The 22,060-nt window shown below is 47.8% G+C and overlaps 2 protein-coding genes across 4 annotated transcripts in view; both read right to left on the reverse strand.

The window, feature by feature from the left end:
* The window catches only part of LOC311326379 (major histocompatibility complex class I-related gene protein-like), a 356,702-nt gene that overhangs the window by 82,835 nt on the left and 251,807 nt on the right, over positions 1-22,060 (reverse strand). The window lies entirely within an intron of this gene.
* The window catches only part of ints3 (integrator complex subunit 3), a 49,514-nt gene continuing 42,835 nt past the window's right edge, over positions 15,382-22,060 (reverse strand). The window contains exon 30 of the mRNA XM_084459279.1: positions 15,382-16,253. Coding sequence (XP_084315405.1) covers positions 16,176-16,253 — 78 coding nt within the window. The 3' untranslated portion in view covers positions 15,382-16,175. The remainder of the gene's footprint in view (positions 16,254-22,060) is intronic.

The following is a 22,060-nucleotide window of genomic DNA, read 5'->3' on the forward strand; positions in this document are numbered from 1 at the left end:
CATATTTTTAAAAATGATCGGATTTAGTCGGATCTCGGAACGAATGTCTCGGGTCCATCTCGGTTTCGGGTCCACATTTTAGACCCGAGAAGACCTCTACTTAGAGGGCCCAGGGTATCAGCAGGAGGGGCTTGTCCAAAAAAGAGAATCTCAGTCTTGCTCTCGTTGAGGAAGTTAGAGCCCATCCAGGATTTGATGTCTCTCAGGAAGTCGAGCAATGGCTGCATAGAGTTCACACTTTTGGCTTTGAGAGGCAGGTAAATCTGAACGTCATCAGCAAAGCAGTGGAAGGAAATATTATGTTTGGCAAAAATAGATCCTAGGGGTAGCATGTACAGTAGAAACAGGATGGGGCCCAGAATGGAACCCTGAGGAACCCCGCAGGTAGGAGGGGCCGCAGCAGAGGAGAATTCGCCTAACTGCAAAGAGAAGCTCCGATCTGTCAGGTAGGAGTGGAACCAATTGAGGGAGTCAGAGCCAGTATCTGCGTTTCCATTACACCTTTTCGCAAAATAAAAGCGATATTTCTAAAGTTTCAACAAAGTACAATTGCGACTTGCAGGCGTTTCCATTGAAAGGTGTTTTGCGCAAGAGCCGTAATTCTCGTAGTCTAGTCTTGCGACGCCACACAATTCACGCAAAGCGCAACCAGGAAGTAAACCATGGATGTATTAAGTAAACAAACCGTTGTAATATTTGAACTTTATTTTAGCTTTAACCGTTCTTAAACAGCGCACGTCATATCGCATCATTTTTTGAAGCTAGCAAATCACGTGACCACTACCTCTTCTTCTCCTGCCTAAATTCGAAAAAAGTGTTTCCATTACACTTTTGCGATATACTTCTATATCGAAACTTCTGGAAAAACCACCTCATGAGAGCGTAAAAACATCGAAATTTGAGGTTTTTCGAAATGTAGGTGTTTCCATTACCAATTTTTTATTGCGATATTTAGGTTTTGCGCAATTCTAGGTGTAATGGAAACGCGATTAGTGATACCTACACACTGTTCAAGCCGGGAGAGCAAAGTCCTGTGGTCCACAATGTCGAAGGCTGTCAGGTCTAGGAGCACCAGAACAGCAGGACTACCTGAGTCAGCGACAGAGAGTAGATCATTAAAAACTCGCAGAAGGGCTGTGTCAGTGCTGTGTCTTTGTTTGAAGCCAGACTGGAACTTTTCGTGAATGCCATGTGCAGTTAAAAACAACTGCAGCTGGACATAAACTACTTGCTCCAATACCTTGGACAAGAAGGGTAGCTGAGAGATGGGCCTAAAGTTGGAGAGAATAGAGGGGTCCAGATTTTTCTTCTTGATGAAGGGCTTCACCACAGCATGTTTGAAGGCAGCAGGGACACAGCCTGAGCTGAGGCAGGGATTCATCACAGCATGTTTGAAGGCAGCAGGGACACAGCCTGAGCTGAGGCAGGGATTCATCACAGCATGTTTGAAGGCAGCTGGGACACAGCCTGAGCTGAGGCAGGGATTCATCACAGCATGTTTAAAGGCAGCTGGGACACAGCCTGAGCTGAGGCAGGGATTCATCAACAGTAAAACGCTCCAACCGAGTCAAACACTTCTTTGAGGAGGCGAGAGGGAACGCTATCTGAGGAGCAGTTTGTTGGCCGCAGGTGCTTGACTACATCAGACAGTGAAGAGAGGGATACCGTCTCAAACTGGGAAAAGGCCGCAGGGCGTAGAAGAGGGGCAGGGTCTGGCGTGACACATGTGTGGGCTGGCCTGAGAGCAGACACTTTATCCATGACAAAAATTTGAAATTTTCCACAGAGAGTAGGCGATGGCACAATAGGAGATACATCACAGGGGGTTATAAGAGAATTAAGGACATTATAAAGAACCTGAGGCTTGTGGCTGTTGTTGGACACTAAAATAGAAATGTACTCAGTTTTGTCAGCTTTAACAGCTCTCTGGTAGTCAGAAAGGCAGCCACGTAGGATTTCCAGAGAGACGTGGAGTTTGTCCTTTTTCCACTTTCTCTCCGCGCGCGTCTGAGAGCACGGGTAGTCATTGAGCCACGGCTCTGGAAGTGCGTTGGTGCGTCTAAGCCTGAACGGGGCAACAGTATCCAATATTTCAGTGCATGTGGAATCGAGGAGAGAAGCTCCTCAGCACTGAGAGCACAATTCCCATCCATAGTGCAGAGCAGGGAATCATTAAAACTATCAGAAAACTGCCAAGCAGTCAAAGGGTTAAGAGAGTGCTGGCGGCGTGCAGGGGCGCATTATTTACTTCCAGGGCCGGGGACTAAGGTATTAAACAATACAAGCAGATGGTCTGAGATACATGTTGTTACACAGATTTCATTTACGGAGACAGATAGTCCAAAGGATAGCACAAGATCCAATGTGTGTCCCTTTTCGTGTGTCGGGCCAGTTACGGATTGAGTGAGATTAAAAGGGTCTAGGAGGTTTAAAAAATCCCTGGCAAGGGGTCTTGATTCGCAACACACATGAACATTAAAATCGCCTGAGATTAAGATATGGTCGTATTTCACCATGATCCCAGAGAGAAAGTCTGCCTTGGCAATCAAAGCTGCCTTCTCTGCCTCTGCACTAATGCGCAAAGATGAAGAGGTTGATTTGACTGACGACCGTCTGGTACTGACTGATTTGATTGATGACCGTCTGCTACGGATTGATTCTGAATCAGTGTCAATGAGACCAGTTTGTTGGAATAAACTTGCATCTCTTAAATCCTCTTGCTGAGGGACAGTGACAGGGGCGTCAGGGGTTTTCTGAAGTGGTGGACCAGAGGCGGAAGCCTCTGGGCTTTCAACAAGTGATATCCATCGTAACACATTGGAGAGGAAAGCGTCCACTTGCGTGAGTTTGGGCCGATACCATTTTTCATCGTCATCCATTCGTGCGTCTTCGTCTATATGTTCAACATATGAGTCATGCAAAACCTTAAATTCATCGTAAAAAGCAGTAAACTTTGTCATGTTTCCTTTCACTTCCTCTAGAAAGTCTTTATCGGCCATCAAGTTATTCACAATGTTCATTCTCCGTGTTAAGTGGGACATCTTCCCTGACCGGGCGGAGCGCAAACGCACAGCCTCCTCTGCCATGCCTTTCGGAGTAAATGCCTCTCCGTCTGAACTCTTCAAATCCTTTTCCGAGGTCATGCTCGTTACATATTCTCACAAAAATAAACATAACCAAACACTTATACAATTCTCTACTTTTGATCAAGCACAAAAGGTTTCCAAAACAATCCTTAACTTTTACGTTATTTCACATTCCGTTTTGGTCCAAGTTCAATGCCATGCATTCAATACGCACGCGCTTTCATTTCCTTGAACACGTCGTATAAAAGTTACAAAATAAACGATCGTGGACCAATAACACAAAAGTTTGCGATACTATTATTTTCAGAAAACTTCCAATTACATTATCATGGACCATTTGTCCAACAAATGTTTGATTTAAAGGCACGAACCTAATCCAAAGTCAACAGTCTTTGTTCTCCGCGCACCAGGCGCTCCTATGGCGTTTCTTTTCCCCCAGCGTTTTGGTGCGCAAAGTTGCAAATATCATTCCAAAGCGACTCCACAGCACGTCATTGACTATGTGAAGTGGCAAAAACAAAAGATTGGTTTTTCCTATAACCCCAATGTTCAATTGTTTGTACTACGTTCGGAGTGCGGGTTCAGTTGTCAGACTCACAGCCTTTCTCCTTATGTCAACATTGTCTCCATTCCTCAATAAATCCATCCATTAATCCATTGAGCCAGAGGTGAGTCGACTGTTGCTCTTTGGTCACGTTTATTCACAAAAATAAATATAACAAATAGAACCTCTTAAATGTTCAGCATGAGGCCGTGCCTGCTACTAAGGCTGAGGTCAATGACGGTATCTGCTGTATCCGCCTTCTCCATGCTGCGCGTTGCATGCACCCCTATATGTGGGAGCGCTCACCACCTACAGGGGGGGCACACTGGCACACGCAAATAAGCCTCAAGTCTGGACATAAACCTAAACGCGGCTCCTACAGAGGCCAATAGCAAGACGGACTTACTGCAGAGTGAAATTGATGCGCCATTCTTTCATACGGCTCCAGTCTTGACCCCGCCTCCTTATGAAGCTCAGAAGGAAACTACTAAGGCTTATCCACAGCTACCCGTGCTAAATACTGAGGGAAGATATGTCATCAAAGATGATAATAATGACATTATGCAGACGGGAAATGCCAGGACGACCATTGTAACTCATCCTGATGTGAAGCGCAAAACCAAGAAATTAGATAAGCATCCGACACTAGCTGAAAAGAAGAAGAAGAAGAAAAGCAAAAAGGGAAAACATGAAAGTGACAGTGGCTCTTCTGAAGAGGAAGGAGCGGATATGGGAGGATAAAGTGAGCGCATTAGACAGATTATGGCACGTGCTGAGAGGAGAGGGAGAAAGGACCGAGAAACAGACTCTAGTAGCAGTAGTGAAGAAGAGAGCGAGGAGTCTGACTCGGATGATGGTGCGAAGGCCAAGGCACAGGTGAATAAGGAGCTGAGAGATATGGAAAAGAAGTTGGATTCCATTAACGCGTCAAAGACTGAACTCGAATCTGAACTGTCTGCGGCTAAAGAGGATGATGATGTGTCTCACCAGAAGAATGCATTGAAGGATCTTACTGTAGTTCGGTCAGAGATGCAGACACAAACACGTCAGATGCAAAAGGAGTTGGAAAAATATGACCTTCGTCCAAGACCCAGTCAACCTGAGGAGAAACGTGAATCGGGAGGCACATGTAAATCAAAAAAGAAGAAAAAAGGGAAGAGTAAAAGTGACGGGAAGATGTTTCCGGTGGTGGTTAGTGGTGCTCATATGAACTACAAGCCCTGGCAGGCTAGTGACATGTCTGCAATCTTGGATAAACTGCCAATTCTCCAAGATGGCGCTCATCCTTGGACGACGAAGATTGATCAGCTATCACAAGGCATCTCACTCGCCATGGGTGACATTAAGAGGATCTTGTCTTCAGTACTAGGAGTACCGCCAATGGAAGAAATTCTGGAAAAGGCTGGAATAGGAAGATGTGCTCATACAGCGATTTATGATGCTGAACTTTTCGCTGCCAATAGGGGACGTTTGTGGAGAACCCTGAAGGAGATGTACCCTACCAATGTACACCCAGACGATATCATTTTCGACGCCTTAGGTGACGCAGAGAATCCCAGAGCATATGTGGCACGAGTTTACCAACAGTGGAGAGACCTCATGGGAAACGATCCTGAGGAGCACAAGTTGGAACGCGCTATGCTGCGACTGAAGCTCCAATAAGGCTTGCCTCAGTCTGTGAGGAGTAAATTGGGGGAAGTGGTTGGTCTGGGATCGATGGCGAAGAACATCTACATTGATCATATTGCCCATCAAGTGGAGCATTACCGGAAGAAGGGACGTCTTTTGAGGGAACAAGATGCTGAGCTGAAGAGGAAACTCACTCAAAGTCAGTTATTGGATGGAAAATGGATTGAAGAGGAGAAGAAACAAGCTGTTGTTTTGCAGAACAATCACAGATTCAATAACAACAACAACCAATGATGCAATCTTCACTCCCGTTCCCTGTTGTCCAACAGCCTCAGACATGGGGAGATTATTAATTCTGAAGAATTCAAAAAGGAAAAAAAAGGGGGGGGTGAAGAGGAAGTCGAACATGTCATTGGATAGATGTCATCAGCTCCAAGCAATGTCAAGAGTCATGTCATCAGAGGATGATATGTTACAAGCTTAATCTAGAGGGTTAAGACCAGCCAGTGATGCAGGAGTCTACAGGTGCATGAAGAAAGTAAACAACAAGAAATTAGTGACAGTGACAATCATAACCTTGACGGTGCAGAAGAACAGCGAGTTGAACCCCACAGTATAAGCCACTACAAGAGTGGTGACGGAAGATGTCTGGAATGGAGACATGGAGAACATGAACTAATTAAGTAGCGTCAGCGATTTACAATACAACAAGATTTCTTACGTTTCCAGAATCAATTTTTGAGAAGAGTGTTAATGGTGATAACCTACGTTGTCACCTCTGAGCCTGAGTTCATTATTGAAGTTGAAGTGATGAGGAATATTTTTATTACATCTGTGACATTTTGGAGAAACACTCGTCTCCAGAAAATTATTATAGAAGCAAGTTAGTTGAATATAGACTCTGGAGTATGAACCATCTTTTTGTTCAGAAAAACAAAAACAAAAAGTCATGTGTGTTGAATGGTTATTGATGATTTGATGTTTAGTTCAGTTTATTACAGGAATTTATAATAGTAGGAGTATTCAGTTATGGTTTCATATAACATCAGTTTAGATAATTGGTTTACAAAGCTGGTTAGTCAATTCAAATGGTTTATGGTTTAACGGATAGTGAGAAGTTTAGCTGGATAGATAATTGTTACATCACCAGGTGAAGGGTTTTTAAAGTCTATGATGAAATAGATGTAGTGCCTTTGAGTTTTAAGAGCGATGATGAGAATGTTTCTGAGGATGATCTTTTAGGTATTGGTGCGAACTCAAAAGTCTGACAGGTTTTGAGTAGATGTTTGAGTTTAGGTTATGTTTCTCACTTTGATTTAGGAGTTTATGTTTCAATAGTCAATGAATGGCCATAAGCTGTTTGTTTATGCATTCTACTGTATGAATTTCATTCACATGATAATGATGTGTTTGTGAGGAGTTGGCTTTAGGCCTTCCCCTCTGCTATTGACCCCAGTCTGTGTTGAGTGTTATCTTTCAGGTGCTATGGACCTGGGCGGCAGGTCTTTGAGGAGCCTGGATCGTGCCTTCCTGGGGACTGCCTGAAACCTGTTGTTTGTCTGTTGACTATTGTTTGTCTTGTCTATCTCTTTCTGATATATGTAGGAACATGAGGTTACTTAATGTTTAGCATTATATGTCATTTCTGTTTAGGGTTTCTGTTCAATCAAGCTTGAGGATGTCGCCTACATTTCACCTGTGTTTCTGATTCAGGTGTGTGTACACGTCTCCTTGGTTAGACTGTTCTGTTTTGTAGTAATTTAGGTTTAGTCTATTTCTATAGGATGTTCTGTTTTTGTGTAGTTTTGTGTTGATGTTTTCAGACTATCCTGGAGTGCATTGTGTGGGCTACCAAGGAGTGGTTTCCCCTCGCCAGCATGAAGCTATGAACTGTGTGGAGTCACAAATGACTTGAGGGTCATTCTTGGACATTCCTGGAGTATTCTCCCTGTTTCAGACGGGGTGAGCTTACCATCTTGCTACGGACATTGTTCTCTGGGTGTCAAAGAAGTCACCTGGGGGTTTGATGTCTGAAGATTGCTCCAGCATGGGAAGAGGATATGAGACAGCGCTGAGGGCTGTTCTCTTTCGATGGGGCTATATGCTGGTAACCTCTGGCCCCCGGTTTGCTTTACTGCCGTGTGATGATTTGGTTATTTGTATGTAATTTGGGTATTGTTTGTTATGTTTAATGTTGTTTTGTGTCGAGGCGTTAGGACGCCTCGAAGGGGGGATATGTAGTATATTTGTATACTGTATTATACTGTATTACATCAATACATTTGTATTACTCTCATGTAGTAATCAATTTACTAAGAATAATGAATAAACTTCACTTTAGGTAGAACTTTGTTAACTTAAGTAGTTTAACATCTAGATGACAACATATGTCCTGTCTTGAGTAAACATTCCTTTGTCCCTGAGTCAAAACCTCTGGAGTCTACAGTTGTAACGTGATCTTAGGAGCACACAGGAAGAACCCAGAAGTGCCTGGCTGGAAGGTTAGCGAGGCTCTTAGTCACGGGAGCTCGTCAATCCCGGGTGCGCTGATTGTTGATTGAGCCGCGGTGCGCGGTCGCCTAGCCAATGCTCTGGCGGAACGTGCTGAGGTGGACGGCAGGTCGGAGCGCACGGAGCTTGCCGGTGACGCGCTCCGGGACTCGGAGCGCGCAGGAGACGCCAGGAGACGCCAGTCCCACAACAGATTGTGATTTATAAAAGGCAGCTGGCGTTGGCGTGGCGTAAGTCAACATGGGTTGTGATATGCAGCGTTTTATAAATGGGAATTTTTTTGTGCATTTATTTTCGTACTTACTTAGCTAAGCAAACTTAGTTACGTGGATTCTACGCAATGTTTATAAATGAAAAAAAGAAAGAAAGAAAGAAAGAAGGATGGATGGATGGATGAAATAAAGAAAGAAAGAAAGGAAGCAAGGAAGGAAGGAAGGAAGGAAAGAAAGAAGGAAGGAAAGATGGATGGAAGGAAGGAAGGAAAGAAGGACGGAATGAATGAATATGAACGCTACTACAGTAGTCATAAAAGGGTGCCTGTACAGAGAGCCTGCGCGTGTCCCCAAATTCAAATCCCAACTGACACTGTGAGCATCGTCTCATTCACTTCAATGGAAAGGGTCAGGGTTAGATTCAGACAGCTCGGATTCAGACAGCTCTCTCTCAAAAAGTATAAAGGTCACAGCCTAGATATTGACACCGTAGGAATCCTGAGAAAATGCTGAACATTTTAGGCTATGATATGTCCGTGTAGCTTGAAAACTGTAGGCATGGCGACGAGTTAGAAAAAGGGTAAAAATGCAAAATTAGCAGTTCAAAAGGTAGTGTGGGCCCATACGTTTCAATGGAGAGCGCAGTTGCCGAACAAATCGTCATACAGCGAAAACTATAAGTTACACGGCTTAGATACTTACATTGTACGAATTAGCACAGTTATGGGAACGTTTCAATATATAATATGTGTATGAGCTGTTAAAACTGTAGGCATAGCGACAAGTTAGAAAAAGGGTAAAAATGCAAAATTAACAGCTAAAAAGTCAGAGTGTGGGCCCATACGTTTCAATGAGGAGCGCAGTTGCCGAACAAATCGTCATACAGTGAAAACTATAAGTCACACAGCTTAGATACTTACATTCTACGAATCAGCACAGTTGTGTGAACATTTTGATGTATAGTATGTGTGTGAGCTGTCAAAACTGTAGGAGTGCCAGCAGTTTACAAAATGTGTGAATATTTTCAAAGCAACTGCTGCCACCACTCTAAAAACATAAAGTTACTGAACATTCCAAAAGCAGTTTCAATGGGACAAAAAATAGTTTTAAAAGTTAAATTTCTTAAAAACTATAACAAATATCAAAAATCCCTATAGATCCGTTCAAGAGCTAAACATTATGAACATTTTAAAATTTGAATGAAGTTTCTAGGACAAAGTATGAAGAACTAGTTAAGGTTGAAGTGTTATTTTTTATAACAAATTTGTACTATTAGACTATGGATACTTCCGCATTCTCCCACCCTGAGCGTGACGTAAGAGCGAAATGGTCGCCGTGTGAATATGGTCAATTGGGATTGGGCCATAGTCTTCATTAGGACCAATGCACATGATGACGTGTGTGGGAATAGTATACTCAACTCAACTCAAACTTTATTTATAGAGCACATTTAAAACAACCGTGGTCAACCAAAGTGCTGTACAGGCAGGTGAAAATAAAAATTACAACAATACAACACCAACAAAGTACACAGACATAGTAATACACACAATGCAGACATATGACTGTCATGCTCAACAAGGGTTGAAGGCCAGGGAGAAAAAGTGGGTCTTGAGTAAAGATTTTAAAACGTCTAGGGTCTGGGCGGATCTGATATGGGGGGGTAGGCTGTTCCAAAGCCAAGGGGCAGCCGCCACGAAGGCTCGGTCACCTCTGGTCTTAAGCCTGGTCTTGGGCATGAGCAGCAGCGACAGGTCAGCCGACCTTAAAGCTCTGGCTGGGGTGTGGCGGTGCAAAAGTCCAGCCAGGTACGGAGGCGCCAGACCGGGCGGACAGGGAGCCAATGGAGTGAGGTCAACACTGGGGTGATGTGGTCGAGCTTTTTTGTGCCAGTGAGGAGGCGAGCGGCTGCATTTTGGACCAGCTGCAGGCGTCTGAGAGAGGATTGGTCAATGCCCACGTACAGTGAATTACAATAGTCGAGGCGCGAGTTGATAAAGGCATGGATAACTCACTCTAGATCCTTTGGGGAGAGATATGCCTTTGTCTTGGCTAACATCTTAGCTGGAAAAAGCTGATTTTTACTACAGAGCTGACCTGTTTGTCAAGTTTAAGAGCGCTATCAAAGGTCACTGAGGTTTTTGACGAAGGAGCAGATGTTGGAGCTCAGAGGTAGAGGTCTTCACGGGTCGGGTAAATCCGAGAGGTCCGGGTCCACATTTCCACGCTTTTATTATAGTCAATTGGGTTCGGGTGGATCCGATTCTATTATCGGGTCTGTTTATCATTATGCGTAATACCCGAGAGAAACACATGACGCGAATACAGTGAGACTGTGGCCGCGATGCGAGCGGAGACACGGCAGCCACCACCAGTAGCCTACCTTGTGAAAAATAAGCTGAAAGAAAATGAATATAAAGAGGTCAAACCTAGCGGCAGCTTTGTGTAGCCTTATTTATTTATGGCCGTTTCATTTCCATGCTGCCACATCACAGCCTGACAAAACAGCGATTGATCCTGTCAAGAATGAGAGGATAAATCGCAATTCCATCCAACTGTGATGCAACAGCATGCAAGCCAACAGCCGTGACAGCCTAAGTGATTAATGCTACTAGGCTACTTGCTACTACTACCTGTCGGATCCGTAAAATACCCGATCCCACTCGGGTCTCGGGTCTCTGTCCTACTCCTGCTCTCGGACAAAATGGGGTCCGGTATACATATTTTTAAAAATGATCGGATTTAGTCGGATCTCGGAACGAATGTCTCGGGTCCATCTCGGTTTCGGGTCCACATTTTAGACCCGAGAAGACCTCTACTTAGAGGGCCCAGGGTATCAGCAGGAGGGGCTTGTCCAAAAAAGAGAATCTCAGTCTTGCTCTCGTTGAGGAAGTTAGAGCCCATCCAGTATTTGATGTCTCTCAGGAAGTCGAGCAATGGCTGCATAGAGTTCGCACTTTTGGCTTTGAGAGGCAGGTAAATCTGAACGTCATCAGCAAAGCAGTGGAAGGAAATATTATGTTTGGCAAAAATAGATCCTAGGGGTAGCATGTACAGTAGAAACAGGATGGGGCCCAGAATGGAACCCTGAGGAACCCCGCAGGTAGGAGGGGCCGCAGCAGAGGAGAATTCGCCTAACTGCAAAGAGAAGCTCCGATCTGTCAGGTAGGAGTGGAACCAATTGAGGGAGTCAGAGCCAGTATCTGCGTTTCCATTACACCTTTTCGCAAAATAAAAGCGATATTTCTAAAGTTTCAACAAAGTACAATTGCGACTTGCAGGCGTTTCCATTGAAAGGTGTTTTGCGCAAAAGCCGTAATTCTCGTAGTCTAGTCTTGCGACGCCACACAATTCACGCAAAGCGCAACCAGGAAGTAAACCATGGATGTATTAAGTAAACAAACCGTTGTAATATTTGAACTTTATTTTAGCTTTTACCGTTCTTAAACAGCGCACGTCATATCGCATCATTTTTTGAAGCTAGCAAATCACGTGACCACTACCTCTTCTTCTCCTGCCTAAATTCGAAAAAAGTGTTTCCATTACACTTTTGCGATATACTTCTATATCGAAACTTCTGGAAAAACCACCTCATGAGAGCGTAAAAACGTTTTATCGAAATTTGAGGTTTTTCGAAATGTAGGTGTTTCCATTACCAATTTTTTATTGCGATATTTAGGTTTTGCGCAATTCTAGGTGTAATGGAAACGCGATTAGTGATACCTACAAACTGTTCAAGCCGGGAGAGCAAAGTCCTGTGGTCCACAATGTCGAAGGCTGTCAGGTCTAGGAGCACCAGAACAGCAGGACTACCAGAGTCAGCGACAGAGAGTAGATCATTAAAAACTCGCAGAAGGGCTGTTTCAGTGCTGTGTCTTGGTTTGAAGCCAGACTGGAACTTTTCGTGAATGCCATGTGCAGTTAAAAACAACTGCAGCTGGACATAAACTACTTGCTCCAATACCTTGGACAAGAAGGGTAGCTGAGAGATGGGCCTAAAGTTGGAGAGAATAGATAGAGGGGTCCAGATTTTTCTTCTTGATGAAGGGCTTCACCACAGCATGTTTGAAGGCAGCAGGGACACAGCCTGAGCTGAGGCAGGGATTCATCACAGCATGTTTGAAGGCAGCAGGGACACAGCCTGAGCTGAGGCAGGGATTCATCACAGCATGTTTGAAGGCAGCTGGGACACAGCCTGAGCTGAGGCAGGGATTCATCACAGCATGTTTGAAGGCAGCTGGGACACAGCCTGAGCTGAGGCAGGGATTCATCACAGCATGTTTAAAGGCAGCTGGGACACAGCCTGAGCTGAGGCAGGGATTCATCAACAGTAAAACGCTCCAACCGAGTCAAACACTTCTTTGAGGAGGCGAGAGGGAACGCTATCTGAGGAGCAGTTTGTTGGCCGCAGGTGCTTGACTACATCAGACAGTGAAGAGAGGGATACCGTCTCAAACTGGGAAAAGGCCGCAGGGCGTACAAGAGGGGCAGGGTCTGGCGTGACACATGTGTGGGCTGGCCTGAGAGCAGACACTTTATCCATGACAAAAATTTGACATTTTCCACAGAGAGTAGGCGATGGCACAAAAGGAGATACATCACAGGGGGTTATAAGAGAATTAAGGACATTATAAAGAACCTGAGGCTTGTGGCTGTTTTTGGACACTCAAATAGAAATGTACTCAGTTTTGTCAGCTTTAACAGCTCTCTGGTAGTCAGAAAGGCAGCCACGTAGGATTTCCAGAGAGACGTGGAGTTTGTCCTTTTTCCACTTTCTCTCCGCGCGCGTCTGAGAGCACGGGTAGTCATTGAGCCACGGCTCTGGAAGTGCGTTGGTGTGTCTAAGCCTGAACGGGGCAACAGTATCCAATATTTCAGTGCATGTGGAATCGAGGAGAGAAGCTCCTCAGCACTGAGAGCACAATTCCCATCCATAGTGCAGAGCAGGGAATCATTAACACTATCAGAAAACTGCCAAGCAGTCAAAGGGTTAAGAGAGTGCTGGCGGCGTGCAGGGGCGCATTATTTACTTCCAGGGCCGGGGACTAAGGTATTAAACAATACAGGCAGATGGTCTGAGATACATGTTGTTACACAGATTTCATTTACGGAGACAGATAGTCCAAAGGATAGCACAAGATCCAATGTGTGTCCCTTTTCGTGTGTCGGGCCAGTTACGGATTGAGTGAGATTAAAAGGGTCTAGGAGGTTTAAAAAATCCCTGGCAAGGGGTCTTGATTCGCAACACACATGAACATTAAAATCGCCTGAGATTAAGATATGGTCGTATTTCACCATGATCCCAGAGAGAAAGTCTGCAAAGTCATTTATAAAGTCCTTGTTGCATTTCGGTGGACCATATATGACAGCGCAAAGCACTGGAGAGGAAGACAGGTTCAGTTCAAAAAGCTGCAACTCAAAACTAGAATAGCTAGTTGCAGGTTGGGACAGTCGGCACTGGAAGTTCGATCTGAACACCGAGGCTATACCCCCACCATTGCCAGTGGTGCGAGGGGAGCTGAAGAATGTCCAATCAGGAGGAAGGAGTTCAGAGAATGGGGTATACTCGCCAGCATGGAGCCAGGTTTCTGTTAGGAACATAAAATCCAGTTCACGGGAGGTGAAGAAGTCATTAAGCAGGAACGTCTTATTTGCTACTGACCTAGCGTTTAGCAGGGCCATGCCCGGAGGTTTAGCTCCGGGCTGGCCAATGGTGCAGCACGTCTCAGCGGGCGGAGGTTGCTATGGCGAGCGCCACGGTATTCTCCATTAGGACCAATGCAACTGATGAAGTATGTGGGAATAGTATAGTAGGAGAGGATGAGAGCTCCTATGGTGAGCAGGTTATTATTGTTTATTGTTGTTGGCAGTAGGCCTAATGTGTGTGTTGCAAATAAAAATGTGTTATTTCCAAATTTCCGTTGCGCTCCTAAATTTCTTTCTGTGCTCCTAATTTTTTTCATTTAGGTGCATTTATGTGCTCCTAGTGAAAAATGTTAGCCTAGAGCCCTGCTATACTTTAGTAGTACTGCTCTGTATGCATTCGTGGAGGGCGTGTCTCCGGACGAGGGGTCCACTCCTCCTCGTCACTGAGCCCAGGAAGGTGGGGCAAGTCCACCATCTTAGCCCGACCTCGATGCATGAAGGCTGGGGCTGTGGACTTCAGACCTGCAGCACAAATGGAGAGATCTTCTGTAGAGCTCATTGTTATTCTTTCTCCCTCTAGCTGGTGGTCGACGCTCCAGCTTCTGATACCTGTGTCATAGTCACACTTAAAATTACTTCTGATACACGTCAGTCACATTAGCTAATGTAGCTAAAGTTAGCTTGTGTAGCGTCATTTGCTTACATTGTCTAAACTGGTCATACATTGGGCTTTACATTAAATTTGCTTATAATGAATGGCCATGTTAGTGCTAGCTAGCTACATGTATAGAAACGTCCATTAATGTTAGCCAGATAGCTAATGTTAGCTAGCTAGCACTAATGTAGCTACTTTGCTAGTTGGGATAGCCAGCAACCGGCTGGCCAGCTAACTTTAAAAAATTGACCAGCCAAGTGTGCCCAAACGCACATGATTCTACTTATTACACAAATCTTGAGAATACATCTACCTTTGTCAAACCCAATAGCAATAGCACCTTTGAAAACTGGAACAGAAACTATGTTGTTCTCCTCTGTCCAACGGGGTCAGTGGTGACGTGAGGAACTAACTCCTGAGGTAACTGAACGTCAGGAGCCGCCAACTCAACTGATCAGACAGACCTTTCTGTGGCGGGAAAGTTTCTAGAAAGTTCCGAATGATTCTCGCGAGACGTCAATGATATCGCAGATCCTTTCTTAGCTACTGTATGTAGATTTGTAGTAGCTAACATACCTTATCTAAATTTGTTTTAAATCACTTGACACAGAGAAGCAAAATACTATCTAATACAATTTTAACCAGATTCACCACTAAACATGTCGTAAACATAGATAGTTCCTAGCTCAAAGACATGAATCACCTGTTCTATCATGTTTATCTGTTCAATAATGCATTTGTAAACTAAACATAACTAGAGAACATGGACTTGTGGGTGTGTGTGTGTGCGTGCAGGCAGCTCTGTCCATGTCAGAGCAGATCAGAAGGACATGAGAGGGAGTTGGTACTTCCAAGTGTCAGCTTTGCTTTGACCAAGCAAGCGTTTGAACTCTTTAGGGATTATCACATTCAACATGCTACCAATCCAACAGTTAAACGGCTGTATGTAAAAAAAATACAGTATAGCAACATACATCTTCTGGACACAACTTCAACACATCTGCACAATTTTTAGCCCTTTTTTTTTTATTAATATCATAATCATTTCATAACAGTTATGATCTTTTTATGAAAATAGGTCAGTAGAAATTTCCATTAAAAAGTTCAGCGACTAACTCAGGGTCCTGCAGTCAAACAGTCTTTATTTCTGCACCGCTATTGGCTACAGTCCAACCATCAGGGGAGTGAGAGGGTGGGGGGTGTTTAAAATTATCCAATCAGAGTCCATGGTCTCCCATTTGACCAATCACATAACAATAAGGAGGAGGAGGAAAGGGGGGGCGGAGGCAAATCCTGATATTATCTTGGATCCACTAACACATACTGCTGATTGGCCACTAAACTACCAGAGTAGTCATGTCCCTTGGTTAAAAACGACCAGGCTGGAGAGGGGAGGGAGGCAGATCTTGCCGCTGGCTGGCTGGTGAGTTGGTTTGGGAGGCCATGGCTTGTGAAATGCTTCGTGGGGTGTCTCCACCAAGTGCAGTGCAGTAGGTGGGCCAACAGGGAGCAGTAGAGCAACAACACATTCACCCCCGTATCCTGCGTCTAGTCGAGTCAATCCTCTCCTGAAGGATATCAGTTCATATCTCAGTTCTTCAGTCAGTCTGAGCCAACGGGACTGTCATCTCCCCCCTGGCCAATCCAGCCACACCAACTGACAAAGCAACCAATGAGAAGAGAGGAGGGGGGAGGAATCCCCATGGCTCCAGCCAAATGCGTTTAAGAGTCCATGCGGAGGAATCCCGTCCCTTTTTCCTTGTAGTGAGCGTCTGAGGGGCGGAAAGGGGGGGGGTCCTCAGTGGTTCGGAGAAGCTGGTTGACCGATGGTCCTGTCTCTCGGGGTTGTCACTATGGCAGCTGGATGGTGGTTGGTTGGTTGGTTGGGTGTCTCAGTCGCTGTCGGAGCCCACGGCCGACGAACCTTTCCTCTTCCTCTTGGGGGCTTTCGGCTTGGAGTCTTCCTCCTCCTGAAGAACACACACATACAATTAATCAATCAATCAATTAAAACCAATCAAGCAGTCAATCAACTGCGGTTAGGGACAGAAGAAACGACGTGACTGGTTGATTAAGCCCAACTTCTTCCTGCCTCCCCTTCCTCCTCCTCATTATGTGATTGGCTTGTAACTCCAGTTCTATTTTGGCCTCCATAGGCAACATTGGCTGAAGAGAAAAAATTAAATGCATCTGTCAGCCAATTAAACATGTCAGCCAATTAGAGTACAGGTGCCTCCTTCTCACTGTATAAACGGAAGGTGCTGCCTTCATCCTGGAACCCCCAAAAATAAAATATTTCAGCAAATCTAGAATGAGAATCGGCAGGGCGTGGAGCCCTATCCCTCAACTCATGGAACTGGAGTTACAATGCGTACCTATCATTCTATTTTGGGGGGCACCGCCCCATAGGGGGTCTTCGCTCCTAGTGGTTTAGGCAGAGCGAGCGATGCCCTATGTACCTCTGCTGATTGTTTGTTTGGTGTTGACAACCCAATAAAGATACAAGTGGAAAAAAACTAATTAAAACCACCTGTTATCAGATTGTTTCACTGAGCCATAGTGCCCTAATAGCGCCGTACTTATGTGACTCACTCCTACCAGTCGCCTCTCTGTTGTTATTCCAGCATTTCTGCCTGTGTTGTCAATAACCGGAGGTGCCTTTGCTCCGCCCCCGTGCCTTATATGGCTCTGGCCATTTGTTTAAGCCTTTCGTTTGTCTCTTACTGCCATCTAGCAGAATTTATTGGTAAAATAAAACGATAGTTACCTATTGTAACTCCAGTTTTATGAGTGGAGCATAGCCACATAGGGGGGCTTCGCTCCTAGTGGTTTACCCCGTTGCCTTGGCAACGCAGACTGAATATGAATATTAAAAATTGAACGCATCTGACAGCCAATCAGGTACAGGTGCCTTACTCTCTAAACTGTATAAAAGAGAGCTTAACCCATCAAACTGCTCCCAAAATATAAATATTTCAGCGAGCTAGAATGAGGGTCAGCAGGGCCCGAAGCCCTATGGGGCTACGCTCCACTCATAGAACTGGAGTTACAATAGGTAACTATCGTTCTATTTCGCGGAGCTTCGCCCCATAGGGGGGCTTCGCTCCTAGTGGTTAAGGCGGAGCGAGCGATGCCCTATGTACCCCTGCTGAGTCTGACATCCCGACGGGACGTCAAACCCGGCATGGCTGAGGCAAAGGCGCCACAGTAACACAAGCATTATAACCTTACAATGCCATGATACACATGCCCCGACCCACCCGCCACCATCAGTGCACTGAAGGGCGGGGTAAGAGATGCGCTGAGAAGGAGACTAGGTAGGGCGGCAGTTACGCATGGTAACTCTAGCCTACTATGTCCTTCACACAAGTCAATTACGACCACAACAATCTCACACATAACCCAAAGGGGATGTGGAGATAACAGCCGTATCCACCTGCCAGGAAAAACCTGAGTAAAAACGCCCGTAACTCCAAAGCCTGTGATCTGTAAGAGCTCTTAACCACCTTCGGCAAAAAGGATGGGTTAGGACGTAACACTGCCTTGCTGAAATCACCGGTGATGGTGAGACAGCCTGACTGCGTCGACAGAGCACACAGATCACTGACACGCTTACCCGAGACCAAAGCGAGGAGTAGCGCCGTTTTCACCGACAGCCACTTGAGTGACACCTGTTCCAAAGGCTCGAATGGCGGCTCACAGAGCGCATTCAGCACCAAGGACAGGTCCCACTGCGGAGCCGTGGCTCTGACCGTAGGCCTAAGCCTCCTGGCGCCCAACAAAAAACGCCTCACCAAGGGATGCGTGAAAACTGTAGTCTTGGCGAAACCCTCATGACAAGCAGAAATGGCTGACGCATACACTCCAATAGTGGATGCCGACAATTCCATTTCCCGCAGGTGCTGTAGAAATAAAAGAATCGACTCTACCGGACAGCACTCCGGGTCGACTCTCTCACTCACACACCAACGCGTAAAAGCCGCCCACTTCCCAGCATAAAGCTTAGAAGTGGAACCGGCCCGCGCGCACTGGATGGTACTGATCACACCAGCGGAGAGGCCCCTACGGGCTAATCTCCGCCTCTCAGTAGTCAATTGCCCCCGCCGCCTGAGACAGCGCGTCCCGCCGATACGGCAGGCGCCATGGGTCTCCCGACGCCATCGCCACCATCTCCGCAAACCAACGCGCCCCGGGTCGGACGGTGCTATCATGATAACTGACAGCCCCTCTGACCGTACCCTGGTTAACAGCGGCGGAATAGCCGCTAATGGGGGGAAAGCATACAGTAGAGCTCTCGGCCGCGAAGTGTGAGCGAACGCGTCCACTCCCAGAGGGGGCTCGTCCCGCTGGTTCATGGAGAACCAAAGGTGGCAGTGTGCATTCACTCGTGAGGCAAACAGATCCACCTAGGCCTCCCCGAAACGCTCCCACAGTTGTGACACAATCTGCGGGTGTAACCGCCACTCGTCCTGATGCAGACCCCCCCCCCCGAGACATCAGGTCCGTTCCGACATTCAGATGGCCTGGAATGTGCCGTGCCGTCAAGGATCGGAGATTCATGCTTGCCCACTGCCACAATGCTACCGCTATGCGGTGCAGAGCTGGCGAACCAACACCCCCCTGCCGGTTGATGTAGGCTACCACGGTCTGGTTGTCCGAGCGCACCAACACATCGCACCCCCCTACCAGGGGGGGCGAAGTGCTGCAGAACCAACAAAACAGTCTTGAGTTCCAGGAGGTTGATGTGTCGCCTCTCCCCCGAGAGCCATCTTCCTCCTACGGCCTGCGACAGACATGTCCCTCCCCACCCAGAGAGGGACGCGTCCGTGAACACCGGCACGTGAATCGACAACCTGCCCATTGTGACCCCCTGCGCAATTATGCGCGGGTCTCTCCAATAGTTCAGGTCCGCCCCCAGTGACCTTGGTATCACCACCAAGCGGGGTCTGTGTCTGACCGGGTCCAGACGTAACCGAGCAAACCACCGTTGGATGCTCCTCATGTGAAGCAAACCCAGCGGAACCACCGCATGAGCCGCTGACATGAGACCCAGCAACCGCATCACCGACAACGCAGTGACTGCGACTGTCGGACGAAAGCGGTGGAGAGCCAGCGCTAGCGCCTCTCTCCTTGGATCTGACAGGGATGCTCTCATGGTCACCGTGTCCAAACTGAGACCCAGGTAAACTACCTGCTGAGCTGGACATGGCGCGCTCTTCTCCCAATTTATCGCAAACCCCAGACTCGAGAGGTGATTCACTAGTCTGGTGGTGTGCTCCATCGCTATCACTGGGGAGGGGGCGAGGACCAATAAGTCGTCTAGGTAGGCTAGCACTCTGATCCCCTGCCACCGCAGCGGGTCGAGTGCAGCCTCCACGCACTTGGAGAAGGTCCAGGGGGCTAGAGCAAATCCAAACGGTAGTCTGGAGTACTCGTATGCCACCCCCTGGAAAGCAAAGCGGAGAAAACTTCGGTGCCGATTGATTATTGGAACATGAAAGTAAGCATCCCTCAGATCTATGCTCATGCAGAAATCGCCTAGATGATGAGATTCTAACAGGTGTTTCACTGTGAGCATGCGGAACGGTCGTTTGGACACGCACACATTGAGAACGCGCAAATCCAATATCGGCTGGACACCGCCTGTCTTTTTGGGAACGAGGAAGTAATGAGAATAAAACCCCTCGTTCCTCAACTCCGGCAGAACCATAGTCACCGCCCCCTTTGACACGAGTTCGGCTATCTCCTCTCTTAGCGCTGCGACTCGGTCTGGGGCGGAGATCACCGTCTCTATCACTCCTTGGAAAGGAGGGGGAGGAGAGCGGAACTGAATGGAATACCCCTCCCTCAGAACGCGTTCCAGCCACTTGGAGAGAGAGCATTTCTCTCGCCATACGGCATAGCTGTCTGAGAGCGGGCGTGCGCTCAGTCGAGGCATTCCTGCCAAGAACCGCTCGTACATTCGCTTGGCCCTGACCGCCGCTGAGCAAGCGGAGGCACAGCCCAGGGTGGGCCCTCTCTGAAAGGGAGCGGAAGGTATCCCCGCCTTGGTGCGCGGGGGGGAAGCGTGGGCGTCGGTTAACAACGTTGTAACCTGAGCCTCAGCAACCCCTCGCACACTCCGGGCTGGGGAAACCCTCTGACGTGGATCGCGTCGGCTAGGTTCCCCCAGGGAGGGGGGAATCTACTGAGGCAATCCCGGAAGAATCGTGCCTGGGGCTAGCGAGAGCAAACCACTCGATACAGCCGCCACTGTATCTTGGTTGTCCGGAAAAGAACGTATCACACGCTTATGGCAGGGCAGCACCGAACTGCTGGACCCTGTTATGCGATCTGATACCTCATCCTTCTACAACACCCGTAGGCTAGCTAATCCCTTCGTAGGTAGGCTAGCTAGCCCCGATGCCAGTGGGTGACGCGAACTGCTGGACCTCGCCCTGCTCATAGTACAACCTTTCTCTCCCTGCCTATCAGAGTACGCTAAAGCACTGCTATGTAGGCTAGCTATACCCGAGGTTAGAGAGCGGTCAACCACTGAGGTAACAACATGAGATGCAGACTGTTTATCATCAAATAAAGACTCATGACCACCGACGTAGTGCAAAAAAGAATCTTTATTAAACTCGTCCCTACAGACGCCCTCGTTGTCCCTTACAGGGACGGAGGGGACAGAGGGAGAACAGTCCATCTCCGTTGATTGTCATTGCGTGCGCCGCTTCTTGTGCCAAGGAGCACAAGACGGGCCAGCACGGCGAACAGCACCGGACTGGGCGCCATTCTGAGTGCGCTGAGCAGGGGTCTGTGGAGATGGGTGCGCCGGTCGGGAGGTAGACGCTGCCTCCGACCTGGCCGCTCTCGCTCTCTCCCTCCTGTCACGGCGATGAGACGCCGAATGTTGGTGCTGCCGCTGGGTGGGTGCGCGCGCCGTCGCTGCCTTGGCGTGAGGAACAGCGAGGTGCTTGGAAAGCAGCTTCTGGTCCTCCTCCAGCTTCCCGAACCGCTCCAGTGCCAGGCCCACGGAGGACCCAAACAATCCAGTGCGGCAGATCGGGGCGTTGAGCAGCACCGGCTTATCTGCCTCCTTCATGCTGGTCAAGCCGAGCCACAGGTGCCGCTGCTGCATGACGGAGTTAGCCATGCCCCGTCCTGCGCAAGCTGCCGCCGTCTGACAGAGCTGGAGAGCCGTGCCGATGTTCTTGCCGATCTCCGTAGTCTGATCGGCGGTCAGTGGACCATGTCCCTCCGTCATCTTGGCGATGGAGGTGCCCAGGATGGCAATGGAGGAGATGGCTGCTGCAGACTGGGCGTTCAGCACATCTTCTCCGCGAACCCCACAGTCGCCCTGTCCTTGGCCCCAGGTAGCTGCGCCTTCCTGCTGGACGCCCCATGAGACCGCTCCCGGGACCAGGTGGGACGCCAGCGAGTGCTCGAGGGGCGGGGTTCCCTGAGAAATATCCCTCTCCAGCCCGACCACTTGGGTGGCGTGGAGAAAGGACTTCACAGGTGCCTTCGCTGTGACAGGCTGTTCCCACGATCCCTCGATGAAGGACTCCATGTGTGGCATCGCGGGGAGCAGCCTCTTCCCTTTCTTCGCCTGCCGGTCACCGAAGTAGGAGAGGCTCCATCCAGGCAGCTCCTCCTCGACCGGCTCTGGTGGTAGGGGGATGCTGACGTAAGCCGCCGCCCTCTCCAGGATACCGGGAAACTCCCGGCGGAGGACGGCATAAAGCTCTCGGTCACAGAGCCCCTGTGCCCTCCCCCGGGACTCGGGTTCAGA

The sequence above is a fragment of the Borostomias antarcticus genome (genome assembly GCF_949987555.1).
Source record: "Borostomias antarcticus genome assembly, chromosome: 27".
Classification (NCBI taxonomy): domain Eukaryota; kingdom Metazoa; phylum Chordata; class Actinopteri; order Stomiiformes; family Stomiidae; genus Borostomias; species Borostomias antarcticus.